Here is a 21,283-nt window from a genome sequence, read left to right as displayed (position 1 = left end):
GCCGCATTAGCAGAACAGCGCCACAAAATTCACCTGGTCCACCACCCCCCCACCATCACCCGCTGCCCCAACTTACGCTCTCTCCAATCCGCCTCGGATCACCGCAGCCAGCAGCAGCCAGCAGCCGCCCGGCCTCGCCAGACTCCTCGGCGATGTCCCAGCCGAAGAAATCAGAGGGCGCTCCCCTCCCGCCCAGCCGCCGGCAGAGCCTCCATTATCTGGCATCTGCATCTGAGATGCGCAGTCAGAGCGAGGGGAGGGAGACGGCCGGGCCTCCGGGGCTCGATGACTGCAGCGAGAGCCGACAGCATCGGGGTCTTTCTGCCGATGCCTCCCTTACGCAAATGCAGTTCCCTCCGAGCCTCGGGAGGAAGCATCTGCCCCGGGAGGAGCGCGGGGAGAATGGGAGGCCGTGAGCAGCGCTGGGGAGGCGACGGAGCCAGCTCTGGAGCAGCAGAAAGGAGATCCACTGCCTGCCACAGCTCTGAGTGGCGAAGATTCAAAGGCGGCTCGTAATACGGAGAAGCACAGCACTGGAGTGATAAATATCGTAGGCTGCTAATGGACAAATCGCCCTTCTGCAGCTCCCTCTGAAGCACTGTAAACCAGGGGTAGTCAACCAGTGGTCCTCCAGATGTCCATGGACTACAATTCCCATGAGCCCCTGCCAGCGTTTGCTGGCAGGGGCTCATGGGAATTGTAGTCCATGGACATCTGGAGGACCGCAGGTTGACTACCCCCGCTGTAAACAAATGTTTGTAAACAAATGTGATCTTCTAATAGCAGCATTTTGGTTTCTCTTTCTAGGGGATTGACTGGTTGTTTTGGCAAAGGATTGTCATTGGCTGTATTTGGCTGTGACACAGCCTACTGACGCAACAGAATTCATTTTTGCTATGTATTCCCTGTCATGTAAGAAGATCACAGTCTGACGAAGGGTGCTTGCACTCGAAAGCTCACGCCTTGAATAAATCTTTGTTGGTCTTAAAGGTGTCACTGGACTCTGGTTTTATTGCAAACTTAAGGACCAGACTCGCCTATGGTGAGCAGATCTGGTCCCCTGGAGAATATTTTCGAAGGCCGTTTTCACCAGCCGGGTAACAAGCTGGTGTTTTTTCGCCCCCGTGGTAAGATGGGGGAATGGTGAGGAAAGTTTGAGTCCAGAAGAAGAAGAGTTGGTTCTTCTATGCCGCTTTTCCCTACCCGAAGGAGGCTCAAAGGGGCTTACAGTCGCCTTCCCTTTCCTCTCCCCACAACAGACACCCTGTGGGGTGGGTGAGGCTGAGAGAGCCCTGAGATTACTGAAGAAGAGTTAGTTCTTATATGCTGCTTTTCTCTACCTGAAGGAGTCTCAAAGCGGCTTCCATTCACCTTCCCCTTCCTCTCCCCACAACAGACACCCTGTGAGGGAGGTGAAACCAAGAGAGCCCTGATATTCCTGCTCGCTCAGAACAGTTTTATCAGTGCAGTGACTAGCCCAAGGTCACCCAGCTGGCTGCATGTGGGGGAGCGGAGAATCGAACGCGGCTCACCAGATTAGAAGTCCGCACTCCTAACTGGCTCTCACCAGAGGCTCCTTGAAGGCCAGCAAAGTTTAATTCTGGGCAGAAGCTTTCATGTGCCTGCTCAGTTCTTCAGATACGCTGAATCCAAATTCCTCAAGTCTTACACAAGAGAAGGAAGGGGGTTAGTGGATAAATGGGCTGGTTAGGATCAAGATGCATAAGTAATGGGGAGTAACTAGTCCTTCCTGGCAACTAATCCCCCCACCACCAACTTCGTGTAAGGCAAGAGGAACTTCTGTCCCACTGTCTCTGAAGGTATGGGCATTCATGCACGCTACGCCGCTCAGCTCTTGCTTACATGCACAATTAAAATGGGTGGGGGACTCACAACTTAGTTCTCACATCGATTTGTTACTAGCGGTGCTAACAGGGAGGCCCCTTGCGTTCAGCAATACAACCGGACTAGTCAAGGCTATGGCATTCCCATTTGCAATGTATGGCTGCGAAAGTTGGACCATAAGGAAGGCCGAGCGTCAAAGAATTGAGGCTTTTGAACTCTGGTGCTGGAGAAGACTCTTGCGAGTCCCTTGGACTGCAAGGCGAACAAACCGGTCAGTCCTAGAGGAGATCAGCCCTGACTGCTCCTTAGAAGGCCAGATCCTGAAGATGAAACTCAAATACTTTGGCCACCTCATGAGAAGGAAGGACTCCCTGGAGAAGAGCCTAATGCTGGGAGCGATCGTGGGCAAAAGAATAAGGGGACGACAGAGAATGAGGCGGCTGGATGGAGTCACTGAAGCAGTCGGTGCAAACTTAAATGGACTCCAGGGAATGGTAGAGGACAGGAAGCCCTGGAGGATCATTGTCCATGGGGTCGCGATGGGTCGGACACGACTTTGCACCTAACAACAAGCACACGTGCTGAGCCCCCAGGCCCCCCGCCTCCCAGGCCCCTTTAACCCAGAAAGCTGCCTTAGACTGAATCAGGTCAGTATTGTCTGCTCAGGCTGGCAGCCGCTCTCCCGGGTCTCAGGCAGAGGTCTTCCCCATCCCCTCCTGCCTGGTCCTTTTAACTGGAGACACCGGGGATTGAACCTGGGACCTCCTGCATGGCAAAGCAGAGGCCCTGCCCCTGAGCCACAGCCCCCTCCCTGCCCTTGGTCCATCAAGGTCGGTATTGTCTACTCTGACCGGCAGCAGCTCTCAAGGGTCTCAAGGCAGCATCTTCTCACAATAGATCCTTTGAACTGGGGATGCCGAGGACCGAACGCAGGGCCTCCTGCGTGCCAAGAGGGTGCTTTGACCACAAAGCCCCAGCCGCAAGGCTGCAAGGTCGTCCCCCTGCCAGGGAAGAGCCAAGAAGCAAGAGGGAAAGTGCCTGCCTCCCCCGGCCAGCTCTGTGTCCACAAACATTGTCTCCCATAAATATTGTTCCAGAGGCCTAAGCAGGGAAAGGCTCAACATTCCAGTTGCTGTTTGTAGGAAAATGAAGCAATGAGGGGGGGGGGGGTTTGAAGCCGACCATGTGACCCCAGCCAGAATCGGCAAGCTGGGCTGTGCTCCTCTCCTGGAGTGGTTCTGGCCGTTCATCTGTGCCAGCAAGATCCCCTTGCTGACCTCTGGGCAGGCTTTGACGGGGGTAGGAATTGAGACGTGAATAAAATTGAAAGGGTACAGAGGAGAGCGACGAAGATGATCTGGGGCCAAGGGACCAAGCCCTATGAAGATAGGTTGAGGGACTTGGGAATGTTCAGCCTGGAGAAAAGGAGGTTGAGAGGGGACATGATAGCCCCCTTTAAGTATTTGAAAGGTTGTCACTTGGAGGAGGGCAGGAGGCTGTTTCTGCTGGCTGCAGAGGAGAGGACACGCAGTAATGGGTTTAAACTTCAAGTACAACGATATAGGCTAGATATCAGGAAAAAGTTTTTCACAGTCAGAGTAGTTCAGCAGTGGAATAGGCTGCCTAAGGAGGTGGTGAGCTCCCCCTCACTGGCCGTCTTCAAGCAAAGGCTGGATACACACTTTTCTTGGATGCTTTAGGATGCTTAGGGCTGATCCTGCGTTGAACAGGGGGTTGGACTAGATGGCCTCTATGGACCCTTCCAACTCGGTGATTCTGTGAACCGCTGTTGAGTTCTTGCCAACTTGACTGAGGCACCGTCCAGCAGGGGTGGCCGAACAGTGGCTCTCCAGATACCAGTGGACTACAATAACCATGAGCCCCTGCCACCAGTGGGTCACTAAAAGGGTGGCTTCAGCTATTCCAAGAATGTCAATGGGTGGAGGAAGGCAGAAAATCAGATGGAAGGGAGAGGAGGCTAAACACACAAAAGCATTACTTTAACTGGATTCCCCCCTCCTCATTTCTCCAGCAACTGAAATTGGATGCATTCTATACCCAAACTTGAAAAGCCGGGAAAAATACTGGTGGTTGAGGGTTTTCGGGACTGTGTGGCTGTGGTCTGGAAGTTTTAAGAAGAAGGTCGGCTTTTATACCCGGCTTTTCACTGCCCGAAGGAGTCTCAAAGCGGCTTACAATTGTCTTCCCTTTCCTCTTTCCCCAACAGACACCCTGTGACGGAGGGGAGGCTGAGAGAGCCCTGAGATTACTGAAGAAGAAGAAGAAGAGTTGGTTCTTATGTGCCGCTTTTCTCTACCCGAAGGAGGCTCAAAGTGGCTTCCATTCGCCTTCCCTTTCCTCTCCCCACAACAGACACCCTGTGAGGGAGGGGAGGCTGAGAGAGCCCTGAGATTACTACTCAGTCGGAACAACTTTATCAGGGCTGTGACTAGCCCAAGGTCACCCAGGTGGCTGCTTGTGGAGAAGCGGGGAATCAAACCCAGCTCGTAAGCTCAGAAGCCGCTGCTCTTGGCCGCTCCACCATGCTGGCTACTTAGGAAATGTTGCTGCCACCTTCAGGGGTAGGAGTGTGTGAACAGTTTCTTTACGTCTCAAGGTCTGTGTGCTTGTGTGGGAGTGAAACATCACTTTCCTGTCTTGCACACACCTCCAGGAGGAAATAAAATGTCCACCAACTGTTCACACACTCCTCCACTTTGGAACAGGGCCATTGCGGCCCCTGCATCATGAGGAAGCTCCTCCTCTCCTGGCTTTCTACAGACTTTGGAGAACTGCATTATAGAATCACAGAACCATAGAGTTGGAAGGGGCCATCCAGTCCACCCCCTGCTCAGTGCAGGATCAGCCTTAAGCCTCCAGGATACTCAAGAGTGCTCCTCACACAGGCAAGAAAGCTGCATCGTTCCCAATGATTCACAAAAGTCGGTGGACAATCTTTTAATGGACTCCAGTCTAGATTCCTCTATCGCTGGCTTTAAAGAGGAACCCAATAGGCTAGTCTGGCATCGTGTCATGTGTCACGTTAGCATTACGCTTTGCTTCCCTTCCGGGTTTTTTTTTTAGACTTCTGGTTGCTTCGTCAACCGAACTCCTTTCGTTGCTCACTGAAAGTCTCATCCCGCTTTCCTAATTCCAGGGCGAAAGGAATGAGCGATGCAAATGAAATGGAAAGTCACACCGATGTAGCATGAGCTGGGCTGCACAGATCTACCCCCTTTCCCCTGCCAACCCCGCACGGTTGGTGCTCCTGTCCAAATTTTGCTCTTACGGCATCGATCTCCACTTCACAGGAGCAGGCAGGCATAGGATGCGACCGAACGACCCTCATCTTCGCCGCGTCATGACTCGGGGAATGGTTTCCTGTCGACAGGAATGCATGGAGACGTACCCTGCCGTTACGATTGGTAGACCTCTGCCTTGGTTTACGCCAGGGTCACCCTGCGATTCATGCGGAAAAACCACAGCCTGCTGAAGCATCTGACGCAGTTTTCCCACACCGGACGAGCTATTATAATAATGTAGTTTAATAGTTTGTGGATGTTTGGTGATAGTTAGGTAAGGAATGTTCACGTGAGGATGCCTTCGAAGGAATTCGGAAGCAGAAATTGCAGTGAGCTGGCCCAGGTGCAGTGGATGACCCCCCTGGGGCGGGGTTGCCACACCGAGGAAGGCCATGGCAGAACATAAATGCCTCTGAATGTAAAGGTGGGTCTCCCAAATTAAAATCCTTTACTTTCACCCTCCTAACTACGTTGACTCTCTGGAGAGAACGCTGCACATGCTCAGAGGTTCTTCTTGCCGCAACTTTTCAACAGCGGACCTTTTCTTGCCTTACGAGGGTTCAGCGTTCCAGCAAAATGCTTCAGGTATATCTTTCATAGATCCATAGAGTGGGAAGGGGCCATGCAGGCCATCTAGTCCACCCCCTGCTCAGTGCAGGATCATCCTCCAGCATCCAGGAGAAGGATCTGTCCAGCTGCTGCTTGAAGACGGCCAGTGAGGGGGAGCTCCCCACCTCCTGAGGCAGCCCCTTCCACTGCTGAACTAGACTCCTAGACTCCTAGAGTGGGAAGGGGCCATGGAGGCCATCTAGTCCCACCCCCTGCTCAGTGCAGGATCAGCCTCCAGCATCCAGGAGAAGGATCTGTCCAGCCGCTGCTTGTAGACGGCCAGTGAGGGGGAGCTCCCCACCTCCTTAGGCAGCCCCTTCCACGGCTGAACTAGACTCCTAGAATCCTAGAGGGGGAAGGGGCCATGCAGGCCATCTAGTCCACCCCCTGCTCAATGCAGGATCAGCCTCCAGCATCCAGGAGAAGGATCTGTCCAGCCGCTGCTTGAAGACGGCCAGTGAGGGGGGGAGCTCCCCACCTCCTTAGGCAGCCCATCCCACTGCTGTGAACGATTATCCCAATATCTAGCCTGTACCGTTCTCCATGTGATTTAAAACCATTCCTGCTGCCACCAACAGGAACTGCTCCCTGCCCTGCCCAAGTGACAACCTTTCAAGTACTTAAAGAGGGCTATCATGTCCCCTCTCAGCCTCCTTTTCTCCAGGCTGAACATTCCCAAGTCCCTCAACCTATCTTCATAGGGCTTGGTCCCTTGGCCCCAGATCATCTTCGTCGCTCTCCTCTGTACCCTTTCAATTTTATCCACGTCCTTCTTGAAGTGAGGCCTCCAGATCTGCACACAGGACTCCAGGTGGGGTCTGACCAACGCTGTATACAGTGAAAGTAGGAGATCCTGGATTTTGAAAAAGCAGCCCAAAACTGCATTTGCCTTCTTTACCACCACATCACCCATTCAATGGTTCACAGGGTCTCTGGCAGCGGCTTTTCACACCGCCTACCGCCTGTGAACTGGGGACTGAACCTGGGACCTTCCTCATGCCAAGCAGATAATAATTATTATTATTACTAATTTAATTGCTGGGCTGCCCCTCCCTGCACAGCAGGCTCAAGGCAGCTTACACCACAAAATGTGTGCAAAGATGCTATGCCTCTTCCCTGTAGACCTCTCTCGTAATAAAATCAGAGTCCAGGAGCACCTTTAAGACCAACAAAGATTTATTCAAGGCGTGAGCTTTCGAGTGCTTGCACTCAAAAGCTCACGCCCTGAATAAATCTTTGTTGGTCTTAAAGGTGCTCCTGGACTCTGATTTTATTGTGCTACTTCAGACCAACACGGCGACCCGTTTGAATCCTCCCTCTCCTAAAAAGGAGATATTTCTCAAATGCAAAACAATTCCCGCTTACAGGGTGATAGAAAGGAAGCAAAGCCGGTGGGTGACCGGGGGCTAATGTGGTCAAATCCCCAGATTAAAAGAAGACCCCGCCTCGGATAAATTTCATGCACGTTTCTTAATTCCAGCCAGCTGGAGATCCAGAGAACGCATAACAGAAATCATGCTCTCAAAGAAATTTGAGGGTTGCCCCCTTCCAAGTTTCTTCTTAAAAAATCTCCAAAAAGGAAGACGCAGACGCTCACACCCGCCGAAGGAGAAAATCTCCAACCGGGCCGAGAGCGTGAAAACAGGTCTGTACAAGATCCGCATCGCCAGAAAGGAGACAAAAGAAAAGCCCCTAAGCTAAGTCGGGAGGGGGGCGGGGAGAGTTGGCAGCTCGGAAAAGGCTGATTCCGAAACAAAAGGGATCTCAGCAAGGCTTCTTCTGCAAACCTCCAAACTGCAAAAATGTGGCAGGAAGCAGTAATTTGCAGGAAAATTATGGCTACAAGCACAAGGTGCAAAGTCCCCAGTTCGAGTCATGCCTGAGCCATGACGTTATGAGGTAGCCTTAGGGCTGCCACGGGCTCCTAGCCTCTCTTCTCCTCTCACCCTACCCCAAATTTGCAATGCAAGTGGAGCACTCTGACCAACTGACATCACAGGGGCAGAATGAGAGCCTAGGTCATGCACGCATGCAAAGTACTTTCCATGCTCAAAAGCTCTGTGCAAATATTTTGACACTTGGGAAGCGAGGAACTTCAGACCCTAAGCAGAGCCCTGCTGTATCAGACCAGTAAAGGTTCATCTAGACCAGGGAGGGTACCTCCAGTCCAGCCTCCCGTCTCCCCCAGGGGCCAGCCAGTCCCTCTGCAGGGCCAGCCACAGGGCAGAGAGGCTGAGGCCTTCCACTGAGAAGACCCTCAGAAGAGCCCTGCTGGGGCAGGCCAGGGAGGGTCCATCCAGTCCAGCCTCCCGTCTCACCCAGGGGCCAGCCAGTTCCTCTGCAGGGCCAGCCACAGGGCAGAGAGGCTGAGGCCTTCCACTGAGAAGACCCTCAGAAGAGCCCTGCTGGGGCAGGCCAGGGAGGGTCCCTCCAGTCCAGCCTCCCGTCTCACCCAGGGGCCAGCCAGTTCCTCTGCAGGGCCAGCCACAGGGCAGAGAGGCCGAGGCCTTCCCCTGAGAAGACCCTCAGAAGAGCCCTGATGGGTCAGGCCAGGGAGGGTCCCTCCAGTCCAGCCTCCCGTCTCACCCAGGGGCCAGCCAGTACCTCTGCAGGGCCAGCCACAGGGCAGAGAGGCTGAGGCCTTCCCCCAAGTGTTCACCCACTTCTGGGATTCACAGGCTTATGGACAGCAAGAGAGAGGGAACTGACAAGGGGAGCTTTTTCTCCCTCTCCTAATAGACTAGAACTGGAGGGCATCCAATTATGCTCATGGGCAGTAGGTTCAGGAGGGACAACAGGAAGTACAACTTTACACAGAGAGCGATTAAAATGTGGACTTCATGGCCAGAGGATGTAGTGATGGCCAGAGGAACACACAGCTTTAAAAGAGGATTAGACAGATTCAGGGAGGGAAGGTCTTTCAGTGGTTACTAGTCAAGGCGACTGAGGGGAAACCATGTTCAGAGGTGGTCAACACTGGTCACGCAGCATCATGAGGGGAAGGCCTCAGCCTCTCTGCCCTGTTGTTGGCCCTCCAGAGGAACTGGTTGGCCCCTGGGTGAGACGGGAGGCTGGACTGGGTAGACCCCTGGTCTGATCCAGCAGGGCTCTTCTGAGGGTCTTCTCAGGGGTAGGCCTTGGCCTCTCTGCCCTGTGGCTGGCCCTCCAGGGGACCTGGAGGCTGGATGATGGACAATGCTGGCAGGGGCTGGCAGGAGGCAAATGCTGGCAAGGGCTCACGGGAATTGTAGTCCATGGACATCTGAAGGGCCACAGTTCGACTACGCCTGGACTAGACGAACCGCTGGCCTGATCCAGCAGGGCTCTTCTTGTGTCTTTAAGGGACATGCTCGGACCCGCACCTGGCCTCGCATCCACACACGCCCGTGCACCAAAGGATGAGGAGGAAAACCGACTACAGATGACGAAACACAGGAAGTGCCTTGGAATGCCGATGGCCCGATCCGAGACGGGCTCACCCAAACCACACGCCCCACGGAGTTCACGAGGAAGCACGCCTAATGGTGCAACCGTAATCAATGAATGCAGTAAAGTACACAGCAGAGGCCTCGGAGAACCTCGTCCAGGGCCCATTCTGCACGCGTAAGATAATGCACTTTCAATGTGCTTTGGCAGCTGGATTGTCCTGTGCGGAACAGGATAATCCACTTCTAAAGTGCATTGAAAGTGCATTATCTATTGTGTGCAGACTAGGCCCTAGTCTGAAGTGGGGCGGGATCGGTAACACAACCTGAGCCACTCGAAAGCATTCCCTGCCCCTCCTCCTCACTCACCTGTATTCCGTACCTGAAGCCGTCCTCTCCCCCCCCCCTCCCTACACGCAGGTCAGTTTACCCGCTGGACACAGAATCCTTTCCGAGGGATTACGGCCGCAGATTCACCAAAGTCCCTTGGCCTTTTTCCAGGCGAGCAACATTTTATCCGATGATATGAAATGTCCGCTGGAAGGCCACTCCCAAAATGGGCGCCGGCCCACGAAAGCCGGAACGTCAAGATTTCCTTTTATATAAACAATCCGCTTAGAGCTAAGTGGCATTTAGCTGCGGATTTCTCTCCTATGCCGATGGATTTTCCCTCTTGCAGAGACTACCCACTTTTGGTTTCTCCCACCCACAATTTTGGGGAAAACCTCCCCATAGTTTTCCCCATAACTATCGGACTGCCCTAACCCCGGACGACCCAGCGGTCGCCTTGCAGCTAAACAGATTCCACTCCGGAGCAAACAAACAGGACCGAGATCTCAGAAAGCGACCCCTTCAGCCCCCACAGATCGCTCGCGTCTCAGGGCCTGCAAAGGGCCACGAGTGCAAGTTCTGCTGCGCCCCTCGAAAAGCTGTAAAGCCAAGGCCTGGAACTCTGCCAGGACAGAAGGAACCGGTTTCAGTCTCAAGTGATGAGTAACCGTTTTTTTCTCTTTCTTTTTTGGCTGGAGTAAAAAGAGAAGGGAGGAATCCTCCCTGGGTTTTGTGCACCGCTGCCAATTTGCCTCCCGCTCCTGAGCGAGTCTTCTGAATTTCTTCCTAATTTTCCAGTCTGTTTTGTAGAACGTCACACAGTTGGCGGCTTCCTATTTTAACAGCTCGATTTCGGTCGGGGAGAGCAATTAGATTTAGCGGGGACGGGATTTCCAGAGGCCAAGATTGTTTGGTCAGAGACAAGCAGGAAAGGACTCCGGGGGAGTCTCACGCCTTATGAAGGAAGTTTGACTCTTGGGAGCTCAGATCTCCAAAATGTGCAGGAGTCCAGAAACAGGAGCACCTTAAAGACCCATGAAATTTAGAGCGAGGGGACATAAACGTTCGTCTTTAAGTTCTCTAGGACTCTTTTCGGCTCCTACAGTCTCATACAGGGGTAGTCAAACTGCGGCCCTCCAGACGTCCATGGACTACAATTCCCAGGAGCCCCTGCCAGCGAATGCTGGCAGGGGCTTCTGGGAATTGTAGTCCATGGACATCTGGAGGGCCGCAGTTTGACTACCCCTGGTCTCATATATCCCATCCCATCCGGATCTATCCAAATTTTGGTTGGTCTTGAAGGGGCTCCCGGACTCTGGCTCTGTTCTGCTGCTGCAGGCAAACACTGCCGCCCACTTTGATCTATCAAATTTGGGCCTTTTCTGAAGAAGGGAGCAGCGACTCACGGATACTCTTCTTCCCATGTCAGAGGTTTGGTTAGTCTTGAAGGAGCTCCTGGCCTCCGCCTCTTTTCCACTGAGAGTTAGCTTGGGAGTGCCAATTTCTACTCTGGAGAGCTGGGTTTGATTCCCCGCTCCTCCCCCACATGCAGCCAGCTGGGTGACCTCGGGCTAGTCACAGCCCTGATAAAGCTGTTCCGACTGAGCAGGAATAATAGGTTTTTCTCAGGCTCCCCTCCCTCATAGGGGGTCTGTTGTAGGGAGAGGAAGGGAAGGCGAATGGAAGCCGCTTTGAGACTCCTTCGGGTAGAAAAAAGCGGCATCTAAGACCCAACTTTCCTTCTTCTCCTACTCCTCATTCCTGATCTAAGTCCAAGAATTGTTTGGTCTCTCAGTCGCTACTGCAACTCCTCATGTCTCCTGAAACTATATGCACACATGCACACAGACTCATATATACACACACATACATACACCCACATATTTCACGTATAGATTTTTTAAAAATAGTCAAACCCGAAAGGCAAGGCGACGAGCCGATCATCTGCAACATTTTGCAAACGTGAAAAACGCTCGCTGGAAGGGTTTCTACTGCACAACACGGCAAAAAAAACTTTCTTTTGCAAAGCGTCGAATATAGCGCTAGGATTTCAAAGCGCCGGAAAGAAAGGCGCCCTTGAATGTCCCACCGGCTTTCTTAAAGGGACGGAGCGGGTGCTGCAGGCAACCATAGGATTTCCCCAAAAGAGCAAAGAAAATAGTTCCGGCGATGCCCGAGACGCCTTACCAGGCTGTCCTCCTCGCTCCGCACATCCTCCAGCGTGCAAAGGCTCCGCGCCCCGTTCATGGCTCGCCCTTCCGTGGCGACGCTCCCTCCGGAATGACACGAGCGCGGGCACGCCCCGCTCTTTATATACGCGCCACGCCCCCTCACCGCGAGCCACGCCCACTCCCCTGGATTCTCGGTTCTCCGCCGCTCGCGCTCTGTCTCGTGCCGCGCCCGGGCACCGCCCCTGATTGGTTCTCCCAACGTTCTGGCCGCGCCTTCCTCCTGAGCCACGCCCACTGTCCCCTTCCGCCTCCCTTCTTCAACGGCGGCTGTAGCTCCGCCCCTTTCGCCCCAAGCCCCGCCTATGATCCCCCCTCCCTTCGGACTTGTTTGCCCGCGCGCCGCTGTGCGGGTTTCCTCGCGCCGGTTTCGGGTTGCAGGAACCGGTTGCAAAGCGGTTGACCTCACCGTCTGAGAAGGGCCTGGGAGTCACAGGGGCCTGTTGCCAACTCCCGGCTGGGGAATTCCTGGAGATTTGGGAGTGGGGTTTGCCCAGCTGCTTGCTGTCTGTGGACCAGAGCTATGATTCCACATCAGTGACCTTGGCCCAGTCACAGCTCTCTTAGAGCTGTTTTCACAGTGCAGTTCTCTCAGAGCTCTCTTAGCCCCACCTGCCTCACAGGGTTATTTACTGGGGGGAAAGGAAGGGAAGGCAATTGTAAGCCGCTTTGACACTTAGTGAAAAGTATGTTATAAAAACCAACTTTTCTTCAGTGTGGCCCTTGCCTGCCCAGTGAAAAGCTGATCACCAATTTGGGATCAGAAGGTGAATTTCCTCCAGGCCAGAGTGGCCATGGGTTTGGGGTTTTTTTGGGGGGGGGGGAGGGGTATCATCTGGGCATGGAATTGGGGTCGCTGTGGGTGGGCAGGCAGTTGTGCATTTCCTGCATTCTGCAGGGGGTCGGACTAGATGACTCTATGGTTCAACTCTATGGTTCTGAGTCTAAAACCCCCATTCCCCCCATACTTTGAACGGCTATGTGGCAGGCAGGAAACCCCCAGGTTAAGCTGCCTCACGCAGGGAGTCACCTTGCTGGGTTCTACTTCACCTGGTGAATTTCTGCCTTCTATGTGACGTGGAAACCATTAGGGCCCCTGAAGCCAGGAAGGGCAGCAGTTAGGACGGCCAGCCCCTGGAGATCTGCTGGAATTACAGGTGACCTCCAGGGGACAGAGATGACGAAGGTGGAGGCTGTGGAAGGCAGTCTATGGCATCATAGGCCCCGAAGCCCTGTCCCTTCCCCAAACTCCACCCCCTCAGGCTCTGCCCCCAAATTCTCCAGGTATTTTCTAACTTGGATCTGGCAACCCTGAGAGCAGGAGAATATTTCACTGGGGACAAAGAGCCTTGATCCTTCTTTTCTTGGTGGTGTTAGAATTGGCGGGATCTGCAGAGGGCCCAATTCAAAAGCCCATGATGAATATCCTACAGGGGCATCGAAGGAGATTTGCAGTCAGCTTCCTGGCATTTCCCAAACCATCTCCTGCAGCATCCTGATTGGCTCAACGGGAGACTTCCTGTGAGACAGAGTGTCCTGCAAAGTGCAGGGGGTTGGACTAGATGACCCAGGAGGTCCCTTCCAACTCTATGATTCTTCTGAGCACACTTCCTCCATGCTCGCATCATGATCAGACTGAACGAACACAACAAAAAACAGTTAGACAGCTAGGGCGCTCTCTCTCTCTCCTCTTTCTATACAAAGTTTTTATTCTTTCAAGCCGCCTAGTGCTCTTCCCTCCTGCATGTTTAAATACTGCCAGTGAGTGGTGCCCTTATTGCCAAGGTTCCTTCTCGACACACCAAACCAGATTCCCATCCAAAACGTGACAGGTTTGATCTTTCCCCTACCTGGACCATCGCCTTACAAAAGGCGAACAGTAAACAGATGAACAATCAATCAGTTATATTATTAGCAATTCTATGCTTTTAGCTGTCTTATCATAGAATACTAGGGCCCTCCTGGGTCATCTAGTCCAACCCCCTGCACCATGCAGCCCTATCGCTCACCCACTGTCACCTGCCACCCCCTTGAGCCTTCACAGACTCAGCCTCTCTGTCAGATGGCTCTTCAGCCTCTGCTTAGAAATCTCCAAAGATGGAGAACCCTCCACCTCCCGAGGAAGCCTGTTCCCCTGAGGAACCACTCTGACTGTCAGGAACTTCTTCCGGAGGTTTAGACAGAATTTAGAATCCTAGAATCCTAGAGTTGGAAGGGACCTCCTGGGTCATCTAGTCCAACCCCCTGCAGTATGCAGGACACTCCCAACCCTCTCGCTCATCTGCTGTCACCTGCCACCCTCTTGAACCATCACAGAATCAGCCTCTCCGTCAGATGGCTATCTAGCCTCTGTTTAAAAATCTCCAAAGATGGAGAACCCTCCACCTCCCGAGGAAGCCTGTTCCACTGAGGAACCACTCTGACTGTCAGGAACTTCTTCCGGATGTTTAGACAGAATTTCTTTTGCATTAATTTCATTCCGTTGGTTCTGGTCTGTCCCTCCGGGGCAAGAGAGAACAGCTCTGCTCCATCCTCTACACGCAGGCAAGGCTTTATGTTTTGTAACCGATTGCAAATTTTCACTTTGCTGGTCTAGGACCACAATAAAGACCTGTTTACAAAAGGGGATAATGGCTACCTGGGCAGGAAGCCGGGTATCTCCTCCAGGTGCTGCTTACCTGCAGCTGGCCAGAAGTCACGTTGCCGGCCGGGTGTTTCCACATGACTAAGGCAACTGGACTTTCACTCTTTCTCCTGGCTGCTTATGAAGATGGTCAGGGGAACGACGGAATGTTCTCTAGCATTCCAATTACTCTCGTGTAATGCCAAAGCAACGGTGGTGCTGGGGCAATATATAAATATTTCAGTCCTGCCTCTTGTCCCACCGTGCTGATCTCACTCTTTCCCGCTGCTCCAGACAGACAAACGCTCTATCCCGATCTACCCCGCAAGGCTGTTGTGTGGATGCCCCCCCAGCCAAGCTGCTTGCCCTGCCGTGACCCATGTGAGAGGGTCGTTTGACCCCAACAGGGGTACCGCCCCCCAGGTTGAGAACCACTGGTTTAGATGGAACACTGTTTGGGCCAATAATGTTCTTAGGGATGCCAGCCTCCAGGTGGGACCTGGAGATTCTCCCAAATTCCTGCTCATCTCCGGACTGCAGTGATCAGATCCCCCGGAGAGAAGGGATGCTTTGTAGGGGGGACTCTGTAGCATTGAGATCCCTGCCCTATTTAGGCTGCCACTCAGATTTGCAGGAGTTTCCCAGTCTGGGTAGAACAACTCTACCCACGTGGCTGGGTGGGCCTGAGAACCTTAGATGTTCTGTCTCCTTGGTCCTTGGGGGTCGACAGTGGGAGAGCTGCTGGAGTTCTGGCCCCATCGTTTGGACCCATGTGTGGCACAGAGTGTTGGACTGGATGGTCCTTTGGCCTGATCCAACATGGCTTCCCTTACGTTCTATGTCTGGGGCAGGGATGCTCTGGCTTCTTGATGCTTGGGGGGCAAGAGTGGGAGGCCTTCTGGGGCTCTGGACCTGCTGGTGGACCTCCTGATGGCCCCGGGGTTTTAGCCACTGTGTGACACAGAGTGTTGGACTGAATGGGCCATTGGCCTGACCCAACATCGCTTCTCTTATGTCTGGGGCAGGGACTCTCTCTCTTCTGTGTGCTTGGTGGGCAAAAGTGGGCTTCTGGAGTTCTGACCTCACGGGTGGACCTCTTGATGGCCCCTGGGCTTTGGCCCCTCTGGGGCACAGAGTGTTGGACTAGAAGGGCCACTGGACTGATCCAACATGGCTTCTCTTATGTGTGGGGCAGGGACGCTCTATCTTGGTGCTTGGTGGGCCACGGTGGGAGGGGTTCTGACGTTCTGGCCCCACTGGTGGACCTCCAGATAGCCACAGAGCGTCGGGCCATGAGCCACTGGCCGTGCTACACACACGGAGGGGATCAAGACTCCATTCCGTCGGGGAGACTGTGAGTTCGAGAGCCGCCCCGGGGATTTTGGTTTGGCGTACGTCACCGGGACGCGGGTTCTGGCGCGGCTGCGGAGTGAGTGCCTAAGAAGGAGCGGCAGCGTCTGCTAACCGCAAGGTGAGTTGCCCTCTTCCCCAAAGACAAAACAGTGCGACGTTCATTCGGCTCCTGTAATTGGCCCCGCCCTTTCCCAGGGCAGGTGATTAATGAGTGGCAGGTGAACCCAGCCGCTGGCTGCCCGGCTCGAAAACATCTCACTCGTGCCGGGCGAAATATTCACCACCCAGCCGGAGCTCCCAGGCTCCTGTCGGCCGGAACGGAAGCTCGATACGGGGTTGCCAGCTTCGGGTTAGGAGAAACCTGGAGATTTGGGGTGGGGCCTTGAGAGGGTGGGGCTTGGGGAGGGGCCTCTGGGATCTGATGCCATATAATATTTAAAAAATATAACAAATATAAGAAGTAAATAGAGCAGGGGGGGGGGCAACAGTGGCTCTCCAGAGGTCCATGGACTACAATTCCCATGAGCCCCTGCTAGCAGGGGCTCATGGGAATTGTAGTCCATGGACCTCTGGAGAGCCACCCCGCCATAAAACCTGGCTTCTAAAATAGTACTTTTCTCTCCATAGGTGTCCATAGTTGTCATCTCAGCTGCCCCGAGGCTGCCGCTAGAGAATGACAAACTACGATTTCAATAACAAAATATATTTATTTATTATTATATTTATATCCCGCTGTTCCCAGCGAAAAATTGGTCATTGGCAAATCCAGTATACAGAGAAGGGTCTAGACGACTTTGAATATGCGGGGTTGTGGGTTTCAAAGCCATTCATAGGTTCGCCAGGTCTCCTCTGGCCAACAGGTGGGCAGGTTGCCATCCCCAGGACTGGAGATTCCAGGAGACTGGGAGGGAGAATGCCTGAGGATAGGGACCTCAGTGGGGTACGGTGCCCCCAAGTCTCCCTTCTGAAGCAGCCATTTTTTTCACAGGAAACTGGATTGTCATCTGGAGATGAGAATCACAGAGTTGGAAGGTATCTCCTGGGTCATCTAGTCCAGCCCCCTGCACTATGCAGGACACTCACATCCCAATCACTCATCCACTGTCACCTGCCACCCCCTTGAGCCTTCACAGAATCAGCCTCTGTCAGATGGCTCTCCAGCCTCTGTTTAAAAATCTCCAAAGATGGAGAACCCACCACCTCCCGAGGAAGCCTGTTCCACTGAGAAACCGCTCTGACTGTCAGGAACTTCTTCTGGATGTTTAGACGGAATTTAGAATCATAGAATCATCATAGAGGTGGAAGGGACCTCCAGGGTCATCTAGTCCAACCCCCTGCACTATGCAGGACACTCACATCCCAATCACTCATCCACTGTCACCTGCCACCCCCTTGAGCCTTCACAGAATCAGCCTCTGTCAGATGGCTCTCCAGCCTCTGTTTAAAAATCTCCAAAGATGGAGAACCCACCACCTCCCGAGGAAGCCTGTTCCACTGAGAAACCGCTCTGACTGTCAGGAACTTCTTCCGGATGTTTAGACGGAATTTAGACTCATAGAATCATAGAGCTGGAAGGGACCTCCTGGGTCCTCTAGTCCAGCCCCCTGCACTATGCAGGACACTCTAGGATTCTACGATCCATTGCCATTCTGACAACACATGGCTGCGTCACCCAACTATATGGTGAGTTACCCTCTTGCCCAAAGACAAACCATTGCTAAGCTACCCTAACACAATTGTGTTGTCTGTCCCTGAGGTGAAATATTAACAGAGTGGAGATTCTTCAGGCCGCCGGCAAACACCGCATCCATTCCAGAGCAAATATTCACTACCTAACCAGATGTTAGGCCTCTGGTCACCAGGACAATTTTGACCTGGATGGTTATTTAACCCAGCCTGCCTGACCCAGGCCAGCCCAATCTTGACATATCTTGGAAGGTAAGCAGGGTCAACTTTAGATAGTATTTGGGGTGGGGATGGGGGGAGATCACAAAGGAAGGCCTCGGTTGCTACGCCCTAGAGTAACAGCCACTGAATTTTCTCCCTTAAGCCCCAACATAAACATCATGGGTCAATTGACACCAGGGTGTGTATGTGTGTGCTTGTAAACAGGGCAATGCTCCTTTCCTTGAATGGTAAGAATTCACAGGTAGGCCACCCCTTTCTGTGGAGGTTCTGTGCAGCTACGACTGTTTGGCACAATTTGCAAGCAGAAATCACCCAGAAACCTCATTGGGGTGGAGTCTATGGGGAAGATGGATCTGATCTTCAACATGACCTCAAACACATTTCCTTCCCCCAGAGAGACAAGCTGCCCCAGAGGCAGTTTGTTCTGTCTCTGTCGCTCTCTCTCTGCCCTTGGGTCTGACAAGCCAAGGAGGCCAGTTCCTGCTGCTGGACTATGCAAGAACTGTAGCATGTGTGATTTAACAGAACAGCATCCGGCTAGGGGCATCGGAGGAGACGTGTAATTAGCACAGTTAGATTAGGAACTTCCTGATAGTGCCAAACAATCTCCTGCATCCTGATTGGCTCAGTGGGAAGCTTCCTGCTCCTTTGAAAACGCCCTCTGCTCTGTTTCCCTCTTCTATGTTAGTCGGTTAAACAGTTAGGACTACCTCTCTCCTCTCTCAGTTACAAAGTTTGTTTTGTTTCTTCATAAAGCAATTTTTGTTCTTTAAGCAGCCGGTGCTTTGCCTTTCTTGAAAAACTGCCAATATCCAAAAAATCAGGCTACCAAAGCTTAAGGCACTCCCTAGAGATCTCCTAGATTTACAGTTGAGGCAGCAGAACAAGGAGAAGAAGAAGAATTCGGGGTTATTTGGACCTCACTTTTCACTACCCAAAAGAGTCTCAAAGCAGCTGCCTATCGCCTTCCCTTCCTCTCCCCACAACAGACACCCTGTGAGGGAGGTGGGGCTGAGAGAGCTCAGCCAGAACTACTTTGTGAGAGTTCTCAGAGAACTGGGACTGGCCCAAGGTCACCCAGCTGGCTGCATAGGGAAGAGGCTACCACTCTTAACCACGCTGCCAAGCTGGCTCTCTGAGATCTCCAGCCGACGGTTTCACTGGAGGGGACGGCTGCTTCAGAGGGTGGGCTGTACAGCGGCTAAGGTCCCTCCCTGGCCTCAGGGACTTCCCAGCCGGAATACAGCAGCCCGAGACTGAGCCGGGGGCAATTGGTTGCCAACCCCAACTCTGCAGAACTGGCAACCGGAGTCCCAGCGAGGTTTGCCTGGAACTCCATTGTCAACGAAAGAAGACAAAATGACTCAACCCAAGAAGAAAAAGACCAACTCCAGGCGTTGTTCCAGAATTGATCAAAACAAAATAATTTTTTTTCTTTTGGGGTCTCTTTTATTCAGTTGGGTTGAGGAGCTCCATGATCAGCAGCAGGGGGAAAGGTTGCCACCTCCAGGCTGGAGATTTGGGGATGGAGCCGGGGGAGGAGAGGGACCCCCTCAGTGGGGTGCAAGGCCACAGAGTCATCATAGAGATGGAAGGGGTCTCCTGGGTCATCTAGTCCAACCCCCTGCACTGTGCAGGACACTCACAACCCTCTCGCTCATCCACTGTCACCCGCCACCCCCTTGAGCCTTCACAAAATCAGCCTCTCCGTCAGATGGCTCTCCAGCCTCTATTTAAAAATGTCCAAAGATGGAGAACCCACCACCTCCCGAGGAAGCCTGATCCACTGAGGAAGCACTCTGACTGTCAGGAACTTCTTCCAGATGTTTAGATGGAATTTCTATTGAATTAATTTCATCCCATTGGTTCTGCTGCATCCTCCATATGGCAGCCTTTTAAATACTTGAAGGTGGTTATCAGATCCCCTCTCAGTCACCTCCTCTCCAGGCTAAACAGACCAAGCTCCCCCAACGTTTCCTCCTACGTCTTGGTCTCCAAACCTTTCACCATCTTTGTTGCCCTCCTCTGGACACGCTCCAGTTTGTCTACCTCCCTCTTCATCTGTGGTGCCCAAAACTGAACACAGGACTCCAAGTGAGGCCGAACCAGAGCAGAGTAAAGCGGAACCATCACCTCCCGTGATCTGGACACGATACTCCGTTTGATACAGCCCAAAATCCCATTCACCTTTTTACCCACCGAGTCACACCGCTGACTCATGTTCCCCCTCCCAAGCAGCCCTTTCCTCCAGGAGAACTGATCTCTGCAGTGTGGAGAGGAGCTGCAATTCCAGAGGTCCCCCAGGTCCCCCCTGGAGGCTGGCATCCCTAGTTCCCACACGCCCACCCCTTCCAGTCCCCTTGAGACCCACCTGGAATCTGAAGACCTCCTTCTCTTCCCCCTCTCGACCCCAAAAGCAAGGTCGGAGTGACGCTGCACCTGCGCCAGCCAGCACTGGCATCGAGAGCCTCCTCCGGGCACCCCAGGGGCTCCAGAAGGCCGGGCCTCCCCTCCTGCCCGGAGCCTCCATGGAGAAGACCTTTGCCCAAGGAGGGCAGGTGGGCAGCGGGCCGAGAGCCAGCCTGGTGCTTCCTTCTCCCCAGCCAGGAGCTGTGCTGTTTTCGCTTTGATTCCAGCTCCTGCCACCTTCGCCTCCTCCTCCTCCTCCTCCTCAGCCCTAATTGCTACATTCCCGGGCGGTGAGCTCACTGGAGACCTACAATGGGAGGGAGGCCATCTCTGCAACCGCCTGCTTTCTTCGTAGGGATCCCAACTCCTGTCTGGGAAATTCCAGGAGTCTTTGGGCAGTGCCTGGGGGTGGGATTTCACCAAGTCTATGGCCTACCGGCTTGAGGGGGGGGGCGGTTAAATGCGGCAGCCTCTGATAAGGCGAGCCGGGTTGGATTTCCACACTTTTCAACATGCAGCCAGCTGGGTGACCTTGGGCCGGTCACAGTTCTCTCAGAGCTCTCTCGGCCCCACCTGCCTCACAGGGTGTGTGCTGTGGGGAGAGGAAGGGAAGATAATTGTGTCCCGCTTTGAGACACGTGGGGCCTGCTGGGTGACCTTGGGCCAATCCCAGTTCTTCCAGAGCTTTCTCAGCCTCAGTTGCCTCATGGGGTGCCTGTTATGGAGAGAGGAAGGGAAGGCGATTTTAAGCCACTATGAGGCACACTGGACCTGCTGGGTAACCTAGTGCCAATCCCAGTTTTTCCAGAGCTCTCTCAGCCTCAGCTGCCTCATAGGCTGTCTGTTTTGGAGAAAGTAAGGCGATTTTAAGCCTCTTTGAGGCCCATGGGACCTGCTGGGTGACCCTGTGCCAATCCCAGTTCTCTCAGAGCTCTCTCAGCCTCAGCTGCCTCACAGAGTGTCTGTTGTGGGGGGGAGGAAGAGAAGGCGATCTTAAGTTTCTTTGAGGCCCATGGGACCTGCTGGGTGACCTTGGGCCAGTTCTCCCAGAGCTCTCTCAGCCTCAGCTACCTCACAGGGTGTCTGTTGTGGAGAAAGGAAGGCAAGGTGATCTTAAGCCTTTGAGGCCTGTGGGACATGCTGGGTGACCTTGGGCCAGTTCCAGTTCTCCCAGAGCTCTCTCAGCCTCAGCTGTCCCACAGGATGTCTGTTGTGGGGAGTGGAAGGGGATTTTAAGCCCTTTTGAGACTC

At 53.5% G+C, this 21,283-nt stretch overlaps 1 protein-coding gene across 4 annotated transcripts in view; it reads right to left on the bottom strand.

Annotated features, from left to right (window-relative positions):
- TUFT1 (tuftelin 1) overlaps positions 1–20,283 on the bottom strand; it is a 65,132-nt gene extending 44,849 nt beyond the window's left edge. Inside the window, exon 1 of one of the 4 annotated variants that reach the window (XM_077320442.1) lies at positions 19,995–20,283. In XM_077320442.1, coding sequence (XP_077176557.1) covers positions 19,995–20,153 — 159 coding nt within the window. In that variant the 5' untranslated portion in view covers positions 20,154–20,283. Of the gene's footprint in view, positions 1–76; positions 514–11,698; positions 11,849–19,994 lie in introns of those variants that run through there. The other 3 variants (XM_077320434.1, XM_077320451.1, XM_077320461.1) reach the window with 3 other exon arrangements.
- Between the last annotated feature and the right edge of the window lie 1,000 nt (positions 20,284–21,283).

Source organism: Paroedura picta, chromosome 1 (assembly GCF_049243985.1).
Source record: "Paroedura picta isolate Pp20150507F chromosome 1, Ppicta_v3.0, whole genome shotgun sequence".
In the NCBI taxonomy this organism is placed as follows: domain Eukaryota; kingdom Metazoa; phylum Chordata; class Lepidosauria; order Squamata; family Gekkonidae; genus Paroedura; species Paroedura picta.
The sequence above is the reverse complement of the archived record's forward strand: the minus strand, read 5'-3'. Positions and strand labels throughout refer to the sequence as shown.